Source organism: Syngnathus floridae, chromosome 3 (genome assembly GCF_059516105.1).
Source record: "Syngnathus floridae isolate MCC-2025c chromosome 3, RoL_Sflo_1.0, whole genome shotgun sequence".
In the NCBI taxonomy this organism is placed as follows: Eukaryota; Metazoa; Chordata; class Actinopteri; order Syngnathiformes; family Syngnathidae; genus Syngnathus; species Syngnathus floridae.
Window position 1 is genome coordinate 13,775,973 of NC_142415.1, and position 17,742 is coordinate 13,793,714.

General features: G+C 40.4%; 3 protein-coding genes across 5 annotated transcripts; 1 reads left to right on the forward strand and 2 right to left on the reverse strand.

Moving 5' to 3' along the window:
* Positions 1-472: 472 nt before the first annotated feature.
* Positions 473-3,427, reverse strand: cenpn (centromere protein N). Its single transcript, XM_088371005.1, has 10 exons — positions 3,112-3,427; positions 2,446-2,491; positions 2,303-2,362; positions 2,055-2,128; positions 1,796-1,969; positions 1,614-1,715; positions 1,449-1,503; positions 1,233-1,342; positions 1,046-1,169; positions 473-716 (listed from the first exon to the last, which is right to left on the reverse strand). The coding sequence occupies exons 1-10, from the start codon at positions 3,280-3,282 to the stop codon at positions 613-615; spliced, it is 1,020 nt and encodes a 339-aa protein (XP_088227131.1). The 5' UTR covers positions 3,283-3,427; the 3' UTR covers positions 473-612.
* Positions 3,428-3,792: 365 nt separating this feature from the next.
* On the forward strand, positions 3,793-5,436 carry cmc2 (C-x(9)-C motif containing 2). Of its 2 annotated transcripts, XM_088371018.1 has the most exons (5): positions 3,793-4,125; positions 4,315-4,371; positions 4,560-4,630; positions 4,704-4,775; positions 4,859-5,436. In XM_088371018.1, the coding sequence occupies exons 2-5, from the start codon at positions 4,335-4,337 to the stop codon at positions 4,940-4,942; spliced, it is 264 nt and encodes an 87-aa protein (XP_088227144.1). In that variant the 5' UTR covers positions 3,793-4,125; positions 4,315-4,334; the 3' UTR covers positions 4,943-5,436. The 2 variants fall into 2 exon arrangements, with proteins under 2 accessions (XP_088227144.1, XP_088227145.1); XM_088371019.1 differs by lacking the exon at positions 4,315-4,371 and having other exon boundaries at positions 3,944-4,125; positions 4,522-4,630.
* Positions 5,437-5,633: 197 nt separating this feature from the next.
* LOC148400676 (chromodomain Y-like protein 2) lies at positions 5,634-16,967 on the reverse strand. 2 transcript variants are annotated; one of them, XM_088370998.1, is made up of 7 exons: positions 16,575-16,967; positions 11,433-12,009; positions 9,918-10,135; positions 8,740-8,912; positions 8,266-8,476; positions 8,054-8,197; positions 5,634-7,978 (listed from the first exon to the last, which is right to left on the reverse strand). In XM_088370998.1, the coding sequence occupies exons 1-7, from the start codon at positions 16,596-16,598 to the stop codon at positions 7,820-7,822; spliced, it is 1,506 nt and encodes a 501-aa protein (XP_088227124.1). In that variant the 5' UTR covers positions 16,599-16,967; the 3' UTR covers positions 5,634-7,819. The 2 variants fall into 2 exon arrangements, with proteins under 2 accessions (XP_088227124.1, XP_088227126.1); XM_088371000.1 differs by lacking the exon at positions 16,575-16,967 and adding an exon at positions 16,242-16,467.
* Between the last annotated feature and the right edge of the window lie 775 nt (positions 16,968-17,742).

Consider the following 17,742-nt stretch of genomic DNA (forward strand, 5'->3'; position numbering starts at 1 on the left):
AAAAGGGTAGGGGGGATAAAAGTACAAAATCAAGTAAAAATAAATACCTAAATATAGCTTAGACAGAGACAAAAGAAGTTTCAGAGCGAATGTTTTGTCCGGACCCCGTTAAAAAGCTAAAAAGCGAGGACGCAGGCATGATTTATTTGACCACACCTACAATAAAAGTGTTAAGTACAGATCATTTCAATACCTTTCTACATGTACAGATAAGTGGTTCAGAAACAATTCACATAAATGAAGAATAACGCAGATAACTGGACAGATGAAAAACAGGATTCAAAGGAGCCTGAAGAAAAAATACTATATTACATTTAAGCAAATGTTGGGTACAGCCGTTTTGATCAGAAGAGCTGGAGGAGCTTTTGAATAATCTAATAAATCTCAACTCCTAAAAAAAAAAATAGCTCCATTTTGATGTTTGAGTTACGTATGTTGGCCACATACGGTAATTTGAACAACACACACAAAGTTTTATTACAGCTGCATTTTATTTAAAGAAAAAAATCACAGTGAAACTCCACAGACCGTGGCATCTTAAAATTTAGGAATTATTACAAAATAAAAATAATAAAAACATTACATTTCAATTACGTTCAAGTATAAAAAATGTCAATTAACAGAAGGTCCTGTGACTTTGTCTGTGACGACAAAACAATTCCTTCCTTTTCGGGGGATGGATGAAAGCAGAACTGATACAGGAGTGGAAACAATTCCTGTGAAGTATATCAATACATAATATGCATAACTGAAAATGAAACTGCACTGTAAAAATAGAAAATCTAACCAAAAACGTTCCTAAAGATCCTTTAGTTTGTTCATGCGCGCCCTCTTGTGGATAAACTGAGATATTGATTTGATTAAATCAACTAATTCAACATAAAAATGAATGTAAAAGTCTGAACTGACTGTAATGTGTTATATTAAATTTACATGACACATTTTTTGAGTGGTATAAATGAGAAAATGGTTTCAGTCACATTCAAAGATAATCTTGTCTACACTGACTCATGACATCTGTACGTACGGCCAACAGTGCTGTTACCTGAAGAAGCGCCGTGCCGGAATGACTCCAACAGATTTGTGCTTGAAAACTTGATGACGCATTTAAACGGTGTCTCTCGTTCTGCAATCCTCTGGTTTGTTGGGCCTTTGTACTTTGTCTCCATCTGCCCAAAAAGTCAATACATGATGATGATGATGATGATGATCACAAGCAAAATTTATGTTACCTTGTAAACTACAGATTCTAGCTGTGGTAACCTGCCACCACCAAACGCTTCACATGCCATCTGACGTCGGTTTACTTCTGTCTTAGCTTGTTCTTTCTCTATGTGGGGGTCTGTGGAACAGAAGTTAGTTGACTGAAATTAAAATTTGTTCAAAAAAAAAAACAAAACCATCATTATGTGTGAAAGCCTTTGAGTGAAGATCATGATTGTACATACGTGAGGCTATTTGATTCCTTTCTACAAGAGGGCTGGGATACATTGTAGGGAACACCTACGCAACAAAACATTTTTTTTTTTCACAAAAGTACAGTACATAAGTTAATTTCATTATTTAATGTCTATCAACAGCATTCAAGGGTAAAAACAGAATATGGTGCCTACCTGTTCATACTGCTGCATCAGCAGGTCCCGAATTGCTGAGAGTTTTCGTCCACTGAGGTTAGCATCCTTAATAGACTGATGTCGGGTGGCTATAATCAGAGCCTGAAAAACAAAGTTGTATTTTCAGACAAACTCAAGTCAGGGTACCCATACAATGTATTTCTTTTGTTCCTTTTCACCACCTGGGACAACAGGGGCTTTTGCTTGGACGTCAGTCTAGTTACAAATACGTAAGGAGTTTGAAGATGGTGAACAACATAAGTTGGTCTCATGTTGTTTGGCCGAGAGAAGTTGTCCTCCCATGCAATGCGTATCCAAACCGCTTCATCTGTATTCTTCTTCATCTTGATAGACACCTTGAATTTCAAATGTGAAGATTACGTGACAATACTCAATGCACGAGGACTCGCAAAAAAAAAAAATCTGTCATAGTTGACTTACATTTCTTACAAGCTCACTGAGGTGACATTTGAATTGTTCCTTGAACTGCATCAACTCAACAGCTGCAGCATCAGCTGGATAGTATGGAGAGAGACATGACAAAACATGGATCAGCACCAAATCAAAATAATAAATAATGTTCAATAATAATAATAAAGTAATGTTCAAAAGAGTTTCATTTTGGGCGAGGGTGCTTGAATGATCAATCTTAAACCGAAGCAATATTGATTACCAGACCAAGATCTTACACTCAGGGTCCATGAGTTGGAACGCACACCACATCCCTTGGTTTGGATTGTCAATGACATCTGCAAGATGGATAAAACAGAACATTCAGGTTGCAGTGGTACAGAAATTAGGAGCAAAGAACGTGAATGTAAGAGTGGCTTACATATCATCTCTAACTCTGCTATATGTCGAACATTGCATCCGTTTTCCTGCAACAAAATAGTGGAACGTGACCCACAAACCACACAACATACAAGTAGCTGCTTTATACCTCTCCCTCCATTTTCTCACTAGGGAATAATAATGAAATCAGTCCAAACTGGTTAATTATTTTGAGTAATGAACTAATTATTATTTTGTCCAGAAATAATCTTTCAATCGAATGAATAAAATAATTAATGGCATACAAGTTGTGTCAGAAAGGTTCCAGGAGTGGTGACACAGTTGGTATAGATGTATTTTTGTAAATAATTGGTAAATACGGGCGGCACGGTGAAACACTGGTTTGCACGTCCGCCTCACAGTTCAGAGGGTGCGGATTCGATTCCGCCCTGATTCAGCCCTCCCTGTGTGGAGTTTGCATGTTCTCCCGTGCATGCATGGTAGGCTGATTGAGCACTCCGAATTGCCCGTAGGTGTGAGTGCGTGTGCAGATGGTTCGTATCTGTGTGCCCAGTGATTGGCTGGCAACCGGTTCAGGGTGTCCCCCGCCTACTGCCCGATGACAGCTGGGATAGGCTCCAGCACACCCGCGACCCCCGTTGAGACAAAGCAGTACAAAAAATGGATGAATGAGAGTTAGGTTCGTGCATTTTACAGAAGTGAGTACCTCACAAAGAGTGATTAGTTCGTCCGTCAATGCCCATTTGGATAGAGAGAAATCGATGTTTTGCAGCTGTACCGAGGTCAAACGGCCCCACTTCTCCAGCGTCACTTTTAGAACTTTAGTCGGTATCCGTCGAACAAGCTGACGCAACGAATGTTTCATCTGGTTCTCCATCTTTCGCAGAACCGTAATCGACTTCTTACTCTGCTAAAGAAATAAAGAGACATCCAATGTAAATAAATATAGGTTCTGTCACGCTATTCCAGCAAACTAAAAGTTCCAAACAAACCGCCTTCTTGAATTAAACAAACGGACCAATCAGACAACGGCAAAATAGTCAAGGCGCTTGATAGAGCGCCCTCTGTTGAACTGGAGGTCAATTAAAGAGGATGAGTTTTCTTCGAATTCAACAACTGAACCTGTACACTGTATCCTGCACACATCCATAAAGTAAACACATCTATAATTAATCATATAAAAACACAATTTCTGTAAATCGGTTTACAGCCGTGAAACTTGAGTGCTTGACGTATTTGGATAACGTTGATTTATATAAATTCCGAGGGTCTTTGAAGACACATTACACGTATTGAGTGTGGCGTGTGTGATTGGTGGAGAAAGAGGAAGTCAGCGTGTGTGTGCAAGGCAAACATAAGATATGTGCAAGCGAATTTACATTTCCAGAGCTTCGCGTTTAGTATTTGGCATAGTTGAGCGTTTTTAATCAACTTCATTAACGCAGCAACAGGTCACTTTCTTGGTTTTGCCGTCTTTTTTTGAAGTCCCGCCCACGATAAAGAACGAACTCCATTGGTGAACTGATGAGGAAGTGTTCACTGATTGGGTGTTCCTGTTTGTCATTCAACTGGCTGTCCTTCAGTTATGCAAACCTGTTATGTCTTTCAGTTGTCGATTTGCTTGCGAGTTTATACAACGGTGATAAATTGGTAATATGATTAGTGCGTGGTGTCAGTCATAAAGAACAAGAAAAGGGGATGATACAAGCGACACAAATTTGTAAGTGTTTTTATGTTGCGTTTGCTAAGTTGTAGCTTACCAAACGTTTGACCGACTTGTGGAAAAGCACTCTTACTGTGTCTACTGGCACTACTAGTAAAGGTTCACGAATCTAGACTCGTGTTAGACTTGAGTGCGAGTTGTCATGTATCGAAACTGATTAAATTTTGAACACTTGTCTGTGTGTAGGTAAGTGATCCAGCATCTCAATGACATCACAGGAGGGAGAGGGATGGGGAGGCATGAGTATCCTTCATGTCAAATTAGACAATTATTTAATTAATTAATTTAATTATTTTATCGCCCTGTTTGACGTACTGTAGTTATACCGTGACATTTCCTCTTAATGATCAAAGTATTCAACTGAGTACTTTTGTTTCTGGCTTTTCTGTACAGTATTTATACAGTAGGACCTTAATTCGACATGCATCCTGACCTGTCACCCCACCTACACACAGATGAGTGTAATGAGTTCATAAAGCGCTTGAAGCAGTGCCACTCTGAGGTCAGTAAGAAACTCACCCCCTTTTCTTTCCTGATAAACATATTTGGAGACTAAATTTCTCCTCTGCCCACAGCATAACGTCCTGAGGTTCTTTGGGACATGTAATGATGTTGACCGTGCCATGCGTCACTGCCTTAAGAATGAGGTGAAGGTTTCACTTGTATGAAGAATGGGAAGCATTTAGGTGTGGCATACTCATCAATTCATTACATTGTTGTCATTTAACAGGCACTGGAAAGGCGGGAGCGCAGCAAACAGCATGCACAAGCCATGAAAAAGAGGTTGAAAGAAGGACTCAAGGAGCAGCTCTGAATTACACTTATACTCCAGATTTGCATCCAAGTGTCCAGACTAGATGCGGGAATAAGCATGCCTTGCAGTTTTTGGGGTTTGCAAACTGCGGATGCAAAAACATGTTTTGAAATTGAGTTGCGCAGATTTTGCATCACAAATGATGAAAACATTTTGAAATGAATTAACTTTGGTGTCTTTACAAAACCTGGCTTTAAAGTATGAGTGTATATCCAGTGTATAGGCTCATTTTTGATCGACAAACTGTGGGACTACCCCTGTTTGTCATCTCAAACTGCAATGCATCCTACTGAGAGCTGCTGCTAATATTTTTCTTCTTTAGTTAAGTGAGAAGGAAATATTAGTAACACCTCTTCATAATGTGCATCTATATATTTTTGCTGATGGTTTATTTAGGCAGTGAAAAGCAGTTGTTCCACTCTCAATGTATGGATGGCGAATCACATTGATTCATGGTATTTCTTTCAAATAAAGTGTGTTCATATTCAAAGAAACTTTCTAGCATTTTTTGTGAGTGATTTGGATGACAACGGGAAGTAGAATGACAATGGGATTTGTTTCGTCACAACCAGCCTTAATCACAACTGGACTGTTCTGGTTGTGAAAGACCGTAAAAATCAAAAACATCCGAACCAACAACACAAAGGTCAGGTGCATTTCAATATGAAAAGTGAGACAAATGAGTCACTAATCATGTATTACCTTATCTTTATTATGCGGAAGTATGCTGTTGTTTATTTTTCATTATCATTCATCTGCAATGGCCTCATATAAATTATTAATTTTCTCAATAAACTTCAATAAAACATCATATATGAAATGATTCGACATGCCTTGACAAATTCACAAAAGATTCTTCATTTCAACAGTAAACATTACATTATTGTATGTACAGTCGCATTTGCTCTCAGTAATCATAGTCAGACCTATCCTGATGTGTAAATAATCTAGCCACTTTTCAAATGCTTTCTGTTAAATAGTTTCTCCATTTTAAAGGATTAATTAATAAAGAGTTACTTTGAGTCAGGGTGTCTCAGAACCAAAGCACTCCTTTTCTTGAATAAATACAAAAATAAACATCCACCAATGCTACTTACAATGCAGGTACAAAATTTACCCAGAAAAGGACAGGCCACACATTCACAGAATTTACAGTATCTCACATGCAAACAGTCTACATGTTCTAAAACTGTACTATGTACTGCATTTTCTCTAGTTATCAATTAACAAAATAGCTTCTACACATATTTTTGGTAAAAGAAAATAATCATGACGCACATCGAAATAGAACCTCTCTTTTCTCATCACGTGCTGATACGGAAATTCTTGACGACACAACACTGATCACTGACAATTAATGGAACCACAATTTGATTCCTTGACAATCAATGAAAAAAGACTGTCAATAAAAATGATTGTACATACGTCATACGTTTCACACCTCCATTTAAAACTGGAAGCGAAGCAATGTGGACATGTTTCTGTGGCAGAAAGGGATGGAATCCAGTGCAAATCCTTCCATTGTTGAAGTTACACATCATGCTGTGTATTCATTAAAACTCTCATTTTATTTATAGACACTACGTTTACACAAGCTTTCATTAGACTTAGTGTTTTATTTATATCTGTCCCATGGAAAGAACAAGGAACAAAAACAAAAGAGCATGTTCAAGCAGAAATCAAGTTGACTTGTTTTGTTGAGCGTGAAAATTGTATCGCAGCTAATTACAATGCATAGATTGAGAATTGTTCAACACGTGATACAAACATGACGTACTCTTCAAATCTCACTCTTCAAAAATACCACTGGCCAGGCAAAATTGGATGCCACAAAATTCAAGATGTCAGTCCAAATATTGCCTTTTTAATGCAAAATACATTGACGTTGTTTTATGTGCTAGTGGTGAATTTCAAGTTGCGAATCATGGATATTTTGGTACCAAGTACAGTAAATGTTTGTATCCATGACTGAAAAAACGTTTTTATGAATTATAAAAAAAAATAGGGGAAGGGGGTGACACCAGGCTTAAAATGCAGGGTTAAAAACCAACCCAATTTGGGTTAAAATCGAAATTCTTTTGAACAAAACAACCCATTTTGTGTATAAAATGCAATGTCTAACTTAATGTTCAAATCTGAGTATTTATGTGTCTTAAAATAAATGGTTATTAAAGAAAACCATTATTTGTGTGAAACCTTTGAAAAGAGTGTGAATTGAAGAGTACATTTGGCAAATGTTTGTTTTAATCACCATTTGAAAAATTCTTTCACTTAACTAGTTCTCTGAATAGTCACAGTGAAGTACTTCATCTACGATGTTGTTGTTCTGAGTCAACAGTGCCAATTCCATACAATGACCAGACTTTCCAATAATGGATTATTTTGCTGATAAAACTCATGTTTTGTGTAGTTGCTAAAACAACAACATCATCTTAGGTAGCCTGAGAGGAATGGACAAGTTAAGGATATATAAACAGCGTCCTCATGCCGACTTTGGTTTTCACTTTAAAACAGCAGGCAACTAAAATAAAGATCTTATTTATACACAGCACTTAACTTTCTAAACTCTTTTTACACGCAAGTGTGTATATTCACATTCATATATATTATCATCACTTTTTCAAGTGCAATCGGACAATCTTTTTTCACTCCCCTAAATCTGGATTTCAGACCCCCCCCCCCCCCTTTTATATCCTTCAGGACCCTGTTCATATGAAACTGCACTTTTGGAAGTGGATGCTTCATCTGAATAGTCCATAATGTCTTTTAAAACCCTGATCGAGTAGGATTTGTTGGGAGTAAAATCAATCCCGGGCTTCTTCTCTGCTGATGGACGGAAACAAAGGCCTACATTTAAACTGCATCTTTCGTTTGAGGTCATTTCTCACATGCTTTGTTGTGTAGGTAGCTGAAGAGTGCCTCCAGTCCTTTGGTGGAACACCACAGCTGCTTTAGCATCTGACACTCCTTTTCATTGACTTCCTCCAGGACACGTAGGAGGATGCTCCTGACCAGACATTTGGATTCTTCTAGAACCTTTTGGGCAATGAAAGTAGGTTTGTTAGCTTATTTTCCAGAGTAAAGACCTTGTGGCTCTGTCTCGGTACGCACCACAGCATTGCACGACGCCATCTCCTTCACACGTAGCATCACTTCCTGATTAAATGTGGTTGGCCAGAATACCTGGGACACCAAACCTCGATTGCACGCTTCTTGTGCTGTCAGTTTTCGACCACAGAACAGCATCTCATTGGCCTGCCATTTGATTTAAAAAAAAAAAAATGAGAGAAGTTTCAACGTAAACTGGATCTGCTTGGACTCACCAAAGCCACACCAAGGATTTGGGGGAAAGTGTAAGAGGAGCAGCCAGAGGGGGTGAGGTGGAGGGCCGCACAAGGAGTCTGGAACCAGGCTCTCTCACTGGCCCACACCACATCACACAGGGGCAGGATTGAAGCCCCCAAGCCCAGGGCTGGCCCATTGATTGCCACCACGATGGGTTTTTTGAAGCGTATGAACGCCAACACAAAGTCCCTGAATGAGGTACAGAGTTGTAAAATTTGAGGAAATATTTACCCAACAACAATTTTTGATTTAGCCATCCACATTCCTGCCCTCCTCATCAATGCTGATCATTTTCAAGCACTGAATGAAAGGATAACGTCATGGATAGAAGCAGTAGGAACAAATTCTTTTTTAAATTGAAAATAAAATGAACAGGATAAAAAGACATCCTGAAACCGGCCCGAGTCAAATAAAGTGAAATCCCCGCAGTTGTGGGAGTCCTTCCAACTTACCTGACGGCATCTGCAATGCGACTGCTCTCCTTCCTGCGGTCAGTGGACAGACGGCCCATCAGGTAGGATGGCTCTATCCCGCTACAGAAGATAGTCCCCACAGAGCTGAGCAATAGCAGTTTACTGTCGTCGGCAGCTGCATTACCCAGAGCCCGACACACTTCCTTCATGATCTAAAAAGCAATGCAAGGACATGTGAAATGTCAGAAAAACGAATGATATCATAACTGTCAAAGTTTCTGTAAACTCCCTGATTATTTTTAACTAGGGATGGCCAAGTACCAATACCAGGTATCGGTGACGATACCAGCCTCATTTCAAGGTATCGGTACTTTCGGTATCAGTATGGGTCGCCCCTTTTATGATCATGAACTAGAAATTAATAAATGGCCATATTTGGATGTGTAGGTCTTTCTATATTTTATTGTTTTTATTATTGTTCAATATTTGTCATTGTTTTATGCCTCAAAAGTAGGTAACTCAAAATTCTGCTCAAATAATGACCAAATGTTCCTTGCCATGTGCGAAGCAGCAAAAAAATAGTAAACGGGAAATATTATGCAACGACATCCAGAGAACCTCGATGTTTGGGGGAAGGACAGAAGCGAATGTTGATTTTGTTTTCAAATGGAATGAACTGCTGCTCGAATTTAAATGTTCCAGGAGGATCAATTCACAACTTTGTCAAATGAGGAGTTTTTAATAAAAGGATATTTTAAGCAGTTCAGAAATACGGTGTGTGGATAAAGAGTTTGTAAGCCTGAGCCAAGTTTATCAGCTCCCTCTATACTTTCCAAAATTAGAGCAAACGTATTTCCAGGGTTTAGTGAGTTTTATACTGCACTGTTCTTAATCAAATGGAAAATCATGGTGACTTCAAATATCAGTAATTTGTGGAGATGTACAAAAATATACAGTGAGCAATATTTTGTTTTAAAATTGTAACAGGTATACACTGTCAAACACAAAAGAGAAAAAAACTGAATAAGCATTGGCTCAACAGTGAGCACAAATGATAAAAAGGGAAGGAAGGTGAGTTATGGAGCTAAACACAATACAATATTGATCTATTTTACAAAAGTCTGCATTCAATTGTGCCTCATATTAAATGTAACAAGTTAAAAAAAACATGTACGTAGGTCCCCATATCTTGTGTGGGAAGACATTGTCGTTTCTACCTCTGGCGTCAGAGCGTTGTTATCCGTTGTTTGGCTGGAGAGGAGAACATGCGTGAACCCGTCCTCCTTCCGGACTACGATGTCCCGAAATCGACAGTTGCTCTCGTTCTGTCGCACGTTGTACCTGAGCCGCTTGTCAAACACGTAGCACTTCTCCTCTGCCAGTTTGCGTTTTACTGAGCTGTGCAAATGCATCTTGCCATTGGCCAGAGGTGAGTCTGATGGGGGGGGGGGGGGCAAAACAGACTGACTTAGTCTAGCAAACATACAATTATATTTCAATTAAATTTGAAGAGCCAGTATAAATGCTTGCACTCAATAATTAAAATATTAAGCACAGGCAATCGGACTTGAGCATTCACACGATTGACATTGTGGAAGTGTGTGTGCACAATCCGAGACCGTCTTATTGGCCTGCACAGTCACGAGTAGCAGGCTAATGGATGGCGCTGAGAGAACTAAGTGAGGTGAGCAGAGGAGTCTTTCAAGGATTAGGAGATTAGCATCAATAATAGCTGCCTGTGTGCTAGCCACTATCTTAAATTTGGAGCTGGAGATTTCTAATCGGGTGGATTTCTGATGTGATTTCAGAATTGCTCAGTGCAGATGCAGTCCTTAGATTTTACATTTCTAAACGTATTCTTATGTCCCTGAATGGTGACATGAGGCCCGCTAAACCAACAAAATCAAAGATGTTGTTGACTGGATTGAAAAAAAGAGTCATCTATTTGGGGTACTTGTTGCATGTGGACACCACACGGCAATCAATTGACAGGACACTATTTTATACTATTTATATTTTATATGTTCTTTTTTTAATATAATGAATATAAATGCTGTTGTAAGGTAAAGCCCTAAACAGCAAAGATACTTCTCATTAGAGATAACAGAGATAACAAGCAGCTTTAGCTGGTGCAAATGAATGAATCGTCAATTATCGTTAATCGTTAATGGTTTGCAATCTATTTTAAGAATTTGAATTGTCAAGCGGAGATGACATTATGAAATGTATATCAATGATTAACCAAGATGGTGTGTGGGGTCTGGACTGTGACCACATGCAAAAGTGTTATCAGCTACTGCAGCAAATAATCATGGTAGGAACTTCATGCAGTGGATTTAATAAGTCTCCACACTGCCTGTTCCAATGCCAATTATGTGATGCAAAAAAAAACAAAAAAAAAAACACAAGGGTCTTTAAAGCCCTCTCTGATTATCCAAACAATACCAGAAGCACAGGCCTACATTTACAAATGGCATGAAATGGTAAGAAATTATTCATTTTATAGCATGTCTTAGCTGTCGTTGAGTTTCTTTGTTTATTTTCTCATCTAATAAGACTACAGCTTCGGTGTTGCCATGCAAATATGATTTGACCAACATATTGACCACGCAGATACGTAAACAGGCACACAAACGTACCACTGGGATATACACAATGCTACCTATTGATTTTTGTTTTTTCAATGGATTAGAAAAAAAAAATCCATGCTGTTGAATTTCTTAAAATCTTACCCAATTCAGTAGTTACTATTTCATCCAGACCTCCATCAGCTTTGTTGGAGGATGCTCTGTGTGACCTTGAAGTGCTCCTGTAAACGTGTGGCTCCGCATAGCCATTCAAGAGTCCGCTATGAGGTTCTCTCGCTTGGCCCACAAAGCGAGAGGCTTCTATTGGAGGAGTTTTGAATGTCATGGTTTTGCCCATTTTCACCTGCACCGGATGCCTGCCGGACCCAATGCCTCCGTTTCCCGGCTTCTGAACATAACCTGAGCCTCTACTCCCGCTCCCTAGAAGAGTTCCTCCTCGAACCCCGACTGCCGTCTCACTGTTTTTTTTCTTCTTTTGTGCATCAGACCGAGCTCTGGGGTTGTCTGCTGCTGCCGGGAGGCCATTGTTAGCACTTTTGGAAATTTTGGGCTGTTTGTGCTGATGTAGCTGCATGCTATTGAAGCGATCAATGAACTCCTCGCAATGCAGCAGGTGGTGCTCTGGCTCCCAAGTGTCTTCTTTACTTCCATAGCCCTTCCACCTAATCAGGTACTCCCATTTTCCCTTCTTATTCCGCCTCTTGTCTACAATATGCTCCACCTGAAAACAAGAAACAGAAGACGGTAGAAAATAACAATTTGCATCACGACACCCCTTAATTGGGTTATTCAAATGCAGGGGGTAACTCTGATGGCTCACATACATCTAAACAGGTTATATTACGAATGTTTCTGAAATCTGAATTTGGGCCTTAATCAGAATATTGACTAAATGTATTTGTAATCACACACTTGCAATATTGACTCTCATGAGACATATTGGCAAAATCCTGTTTTGGGTTTTCTGAACTATATGAATTTTGACTTTAATATAGAGATGAAGTCACTAGGTTTTGAAAAATGTATTTTTATCATTTTGGTCCACCTCCCTTAAAGACCTCTGTTGCCACCAACGGGGAGATACTGACACAAAAGCTGTCTGGAGCCATTTCTCAATAAGCACGCTTGTCCGATCTTACGTCCTTATGATCCTGAAATGAACGGAATACCCTGATGTTGCTCTTGTCAGCCATCCTAAACCAAAGATGCATTGTACTTGTGTTCTTCATATTGAGAAATGGCCGTAGCCTTTCGTAGCATGAGAATGACAAGCAGGAAGTTCTGCAAACACAGTCTGTGTCGGTGGGTTCTAAAATAAAAGCGGCCTGTTGACGCACAGTGTGGTTACTCGAACTCTGTGGTCTGCTATTTGTCACTCCTTGATGCTCCCAGTTCAAAGCTCCTTTAATTGCTGTTCCTGTCAAACCCCAACTGTGATCGAGATTCGTTTCAGGCAACATAATAAATCACTGCCTTCTTTGTGAGGAGAATAAATGATGAAAAGATATGTTTTTCTGGAATTGTCTTTCCTTTCTTTTGAGGCTCATTGTTCTCTCACCATCTGAGATACAATAAATGTGACAGGTATTCAGAATGAAACACCAAACAGTAAAAATAAAAACACATGCACGCACACATGCATACACACCAACATATCTTTAAATTCTTGGCCAAAATCAAAACCTGTTAACTTGAACCTTTGATTAACTTATGATACCATTAAATAATTTCATAAGCAATGAAACCAGACCCTTACAAAATACTGAAGATAAAAGTCATCATATTATCATACATTAGTAATTGGCAATGTTCAGTCCGATCAACGGTCCTTTTAACTCGTTAGATAGGAGCGAGTGGACATTTTTTGGGCGAAACAATATGTTTCTGTGTATTGTATTAAAGTCAACACTTGATATTTTGAATGTCACTGAGGACACAGAAGACAACAGTTTGCCTTGATTATCAAAAATAATCAATTAATTTGATAATCAATTAGTTGTCAATTATTCGATTCAGCGTTACACCTCTAAAGCTAGATGCGTTGCGCATGTCTCCCTGCACCATGCAGCTCCAAAGGTTCACGAAGCCTGTCCAGGCTGCAGACGTGTAGAGCTGCATTCAAAATTGCAAGACAATGCACCCCCGCTATCTGCGGAGGATAGGGACCAGGCCATCCCACGAACAGTGCATATAACTGAATTGCATTGGAGGAAAATGACATGTTATTAACTCAAACAATTCTTCAGGAAATGTTGATAAATCTCGAATATGCATTTAGCCCCAAAAAAATGGTAGAAAATGGGGGTTTTAAAAATGTAAATATTAAAAAAAAAATCAAAACAGTGTTCCTGATTTTCATTGTGTATTTTAGCAAAAGACATTTTGCAAAAAAAAAATACTCGATTGAGCACTCCAAATTGCCCCTAGGTGTGAGTGTGAGTGCGGATGGTTGTTTGTCTCTGTGTGCCCTGCGATTGGCTGGCAACCGGTTCAGGGTGTCCCCCGCCTACTGCCCGATGACCGCTGGGATAAGCTCCAGCACGCCCGCAACCCCCGTGGGGACAAAGAGGTACAGAAAATGGATGGATGGATGGTCAGAATGATAGTACCTTTGCCTCAATTTGGGACATAAAAAAACCTGCAGAACCAGTACAAGTTAAACTCTGCAGTTGAAACTGGCCTTGGAGTGTCAGCTTCTATTTATAACATCTTTGCATGACTGCACTGCGTCCTACAGCGACAACCGCATAGTGAAGTTTGCTGACGACACGACTCTGGCGGGTCTCATCACCAAGGGCGACGAGACTCGGTACTGGTTGGAGGTTGACCTTCTGACGGCGTGGTGCAGGGACAACAACCTCCTGCTGAACGTCAACAAGACCAAGGAAATTGTTGTTGACTTCCGGAAGGGTCACACCCAACACCTGCCGCTGACCATCGACGGTGCTGTGGTGGAGACGGTGAGCAGCACCAAATTCCTGGGGGTGCACATTAGTGAGGACCTCTCCTGGTCCGCCAACACCGCGTCACTGGCGAAGAAAGCTCAGCGCCGCCTGTACTTCCTGCGGAAACTCAGGCGAGCAAGTGCTCCTCCGGCCGTCATGACTACATTCTACCGTGGCACCATTGAGAGCGTCCTCTCCAGTTGTATCGCTGTCAGGGGTGGTAGCTGCACTGAATACAACATGAAGGCCCTGCAGCGCATAGTGAACACGGCTGGTAAGATTATTGGTGCTTCACTCAACTCCCTGAAGGGCATTTATGCCTCCCATCTCGCCCGCAAGGCGACCACGATTGTGAGTGATGTGAGTCACCCCGCTCACTCTGTTTGATCTTCTGCCTTCTTGGAAGAGGTACAGGAGACTGCGCTCCCGCACCGCCAGACTCACCAACAGCTTCATTCTCCAGGCTGTTAGGATCCTGAACTCTCTTCCCCCTTCTGCGTAGCGTTCTGTACTTATTTATTGTGTTATTTGTTTATTTATTATTTATTCATCACTCTTATTTATTCATTGTTTGTGCCTTCTTGTTTTATTTTCTTGTGTTGTTTACTTGTATGTACATTGTGAACAATGTCTTGTCACCGTGGGATAGTGGGAACGTAATTTCGATCTCTTTGTGTGTCTTGGCATGTGAAGAAATTGACAATAAAGCAGACTTTGATTTTGACTATGCATAACTAAGATCTTCTCTGAACATCAATAGATATTGATCACTGGTCATGGCATGTTTTATGAAAGCCAGGGACCACTTCGTTTTAAATTTAACAGTATTAACTGCAACTGTTAACTATCAAGCAGCAGCAAGTACGTCTAGTGCAAGTTCTCTAGATGTACAAGATGGTTGACTGGTTCCATGTTGCATAAAAGGTTGTCATAGTTTTAACTACTGTCATGTATGACATCATGATCATACACACTTTAAAACACTTCAGATGTTTTATTTTTCCATTTTTAAGAGATGCATCTATGATGCAACTCATCAATAACAGTACTGTTAAAAGTGCTTAACTTATCTTTACACTTGGAAAACCAGAGTAAATCTTAAAATATGATCTTAACAGTTTGCCATGGATGATACAATTTCCATTTTAATATATATTAAAAAAATGAAAGTCAAACAAATCAACCAGAATAATGAATGGATTTCCACCACAAAGGTTTCAGTGACTATACAGCAAGTAATTATTCCATCACTGTCAAGAGGAGGTAGGCAGTATCCTATGTGTGACTGATGCTCTTTTTGATATTGATAATGTTTACATTTTATATAAAATTCATGCTCATACAAAAATTCAACTGCTGTTGGAAAACCAAATAAGAAACAAATGGCTATGACTCATCAATACTTGATGCATGTCACTGCTGCAGCCAGATAAATGTTATCTACTTGAGCATGCAAACTGGATCTAGAAGTTTGCTTCTGACATCTGTGGTGTGTTTAACCAGTGCCATTTAATAAAACATCCACGAGTAATCGAGCATTACGACAAGTGCATCTTGCTTAGTCCCCACAATGACGTGAAACATTATTATAGTTTTGAAGCACACATTTTTGTGTCAACTAAATTTTGTGGTTGACACATCCGTCCGAGTTCGTGGAGTTTTCCCAACCCTAAAAACAATGGCACATATCTCAGTCGGGTCACTCCAATCTCAATGCACCACGGTACTTTTTATATATATAAAACACTCGCAAATAGGTAGAGGTGTTTTCTCAAGTTGTAAAAAAGTCAAGTTTGAAGAGAACAAAAACAGATCAGCGATATCCTTCATTTCAGCACCCCTAGTGACAATTAAGCGCCCAATGGTACAATCATGCATTTTCCCATTAAAGTGTATGATCATCAACCGGAGGTATTTGACTACCTCAACCCGATAAATATAAACTCATGCGGAGCTGTGTGACCAGGCGAAGGGCCTGTGTGTCACTGCGGTGATGAGGAGCTCATACCCGCGGCATGTGCGCGCACCTCCGCGACCATCCCTCCCGTCAGCAGCCGTGCACAGCATGTCCGCTGTCACTTTACCAACTCGGCGACACCCCAAGCACTTCGGCCCGTTCAATACACCTCACATGCTCGCAACAACCACAGGAAAACAGTCCAAACAGTGTCATGAGCGACATAAAGTCGACTAACTGTCGAGTTTCGTTTCTTAAAAGAACGCCGCTTTTCTTTTTTTTTTCTCTTCACACAGGCACAGTACGCGGCGCCTTCCCCTTTACTTCCTAATTCCAATAATCGACAAAATGACAGAATATAGAGCGGACGCTGCTTTAACCCACCTCGTAAAGGTCTCCCGAAGCCATAGCCGGCTGCTGGCAGCGTGACGCCTTATTCTTGCCTGCCCTGTGGGCTTTTTTTGGAGGCTCTTTGGAAGGGGGAATTAGCGAGCAGCCTTGTTATTGCGAGCGATGGGCAGTCAGCACGCAGATCAGCAGACAGTGTCAATCGAGCCCGGCGCGTTGCGATGGATCGCTCAAGCGCTTGAAACAAACAAGCACCGGGCGGCGCAACAACCGACACCGAAAATGAGTTTATAATAGGCGAGGATGGCCGAGGAACGTGCACCTCCTCCTCGCCTCAGCGAAGGGACAGAGAGGTGTCTTGTGACGACGCTGAGCCGTGTCGAGGTCCGCTCCACCTGTTCACAAGACCTGATTTAAGAGCACACGTTCCAAATGACGGCTCTTTACGATCAAGTGAAATCGTCATATATATTATGCAAATGTTTTTGTGTGTGATGATAAAATCTAATTGAATACACTTACACGATCAAAAAAAGAATGCATTACAATAAAACTGTTATAAGACATTGTTTTAACTGTAACACGCAAGTTACTATGCTATTTAAATTGCACTTGTATATGGGATTGAAATGGTGTCTTGGGATTGCAGTTTTTGGCATATTTATGATTTCAACTATTGATACACGAACTTCTTAGTTTTTTGTAGGCTACTATTTCAGGGCGCTATTTGCAACAGTGCTTGGTTCCTACACGTTTGCAGAGATATCCTGTGGCACTTGCAGCTTTTGCTGGCCAGTAGAGTCAAGAGCTGTGGCTGGTTCACCATTACTATGCGCTTGCTCACACTGCCCTGAGCATCCTACAGTTCCTGGCCGGGAAGAACATTGCCCTGCTGGAGAAACGTGGCAACACCTGACCTGACGGTTTTTAATTTCCCCCCCAGTAGACTCCAGGGAGAATACTGCGAAGTGAAAAACTTGTGGTTCGAATTTCAAATCCAGTGACACTAGTATATACTATATTTAGTATAATTTGGGATTGTGTGTTGGCCTACTTTACATCCATACCATCCCTCTCTGGTTTTAACACTCCCCCACTCTTCTTGCCCCTTGTCACTGGACTTCACACTTGGGCAGTGGTATTCCTCCCACATGTTCTGACTTCTCTGCAGGACACAAGATTGAATTCCTGTGGTTATGTTGCA

Coding starts and splice junctions, on each gene's coding strand:
- cenpn (XM_088371005.1), bottom strand. CDS start 3,282: ATGGAGAACCAGATGAAACATTCGTTGCGTCAGCTTGTTCGACGGATA. Junction 2,129..2,302: donor CCAACTCATGGACCCTGAGT/GTAAGATCTTGG, acceptor CATACTATCCAG/CTGATGCTGCAGCTGTTGAG. Junction 1,343..1,448: donor AAGGAATCAAATAGCCTCAC/GTATGTACAATC, acceptor TCTGTTCCACAG/ACCCCCACATAGAGAAAGAA.
- cmc2 (XM_088371018.1), top strand. CDS start 4,335: ATGACATCACAGGAGGGAGAGGGATGGGGAGGCATGA. Junction 4,372..4,559: donor AGAGGGATGGGGAGGCATGA/GTATCCTTCATG, acceptor ACATGCATCCTG/ACCTGTCACCCCACCTACAC. Junction 4,631..4,703: donor TGAAGCAGTGCCACTCTGAG/GTCAGTAAGAAA, acceptor CTCTGCCCACAG/CATAACGTCCTGAGGTTCTT.
- LOC148400676 (XM_088370998.1), bottom strand. CDS start 16,598: ATGGCTTCGGGAGACCTTTACGAG. Junction 8,198..8,265: donor AAATCCTTGGTGTGGCTTTG/GTGAGTCCAAGC, acceptor ATCAAATGGCAG/GCCAATGAGATGCTGTTCTG. Junction 7,979..8,053: donor TGGCGTCGTGCAATGCTGTG/GTGCGTACCGAG, acceptor ATTGCCCAAAAG/GTTCTAGAAGAATCCAAATG.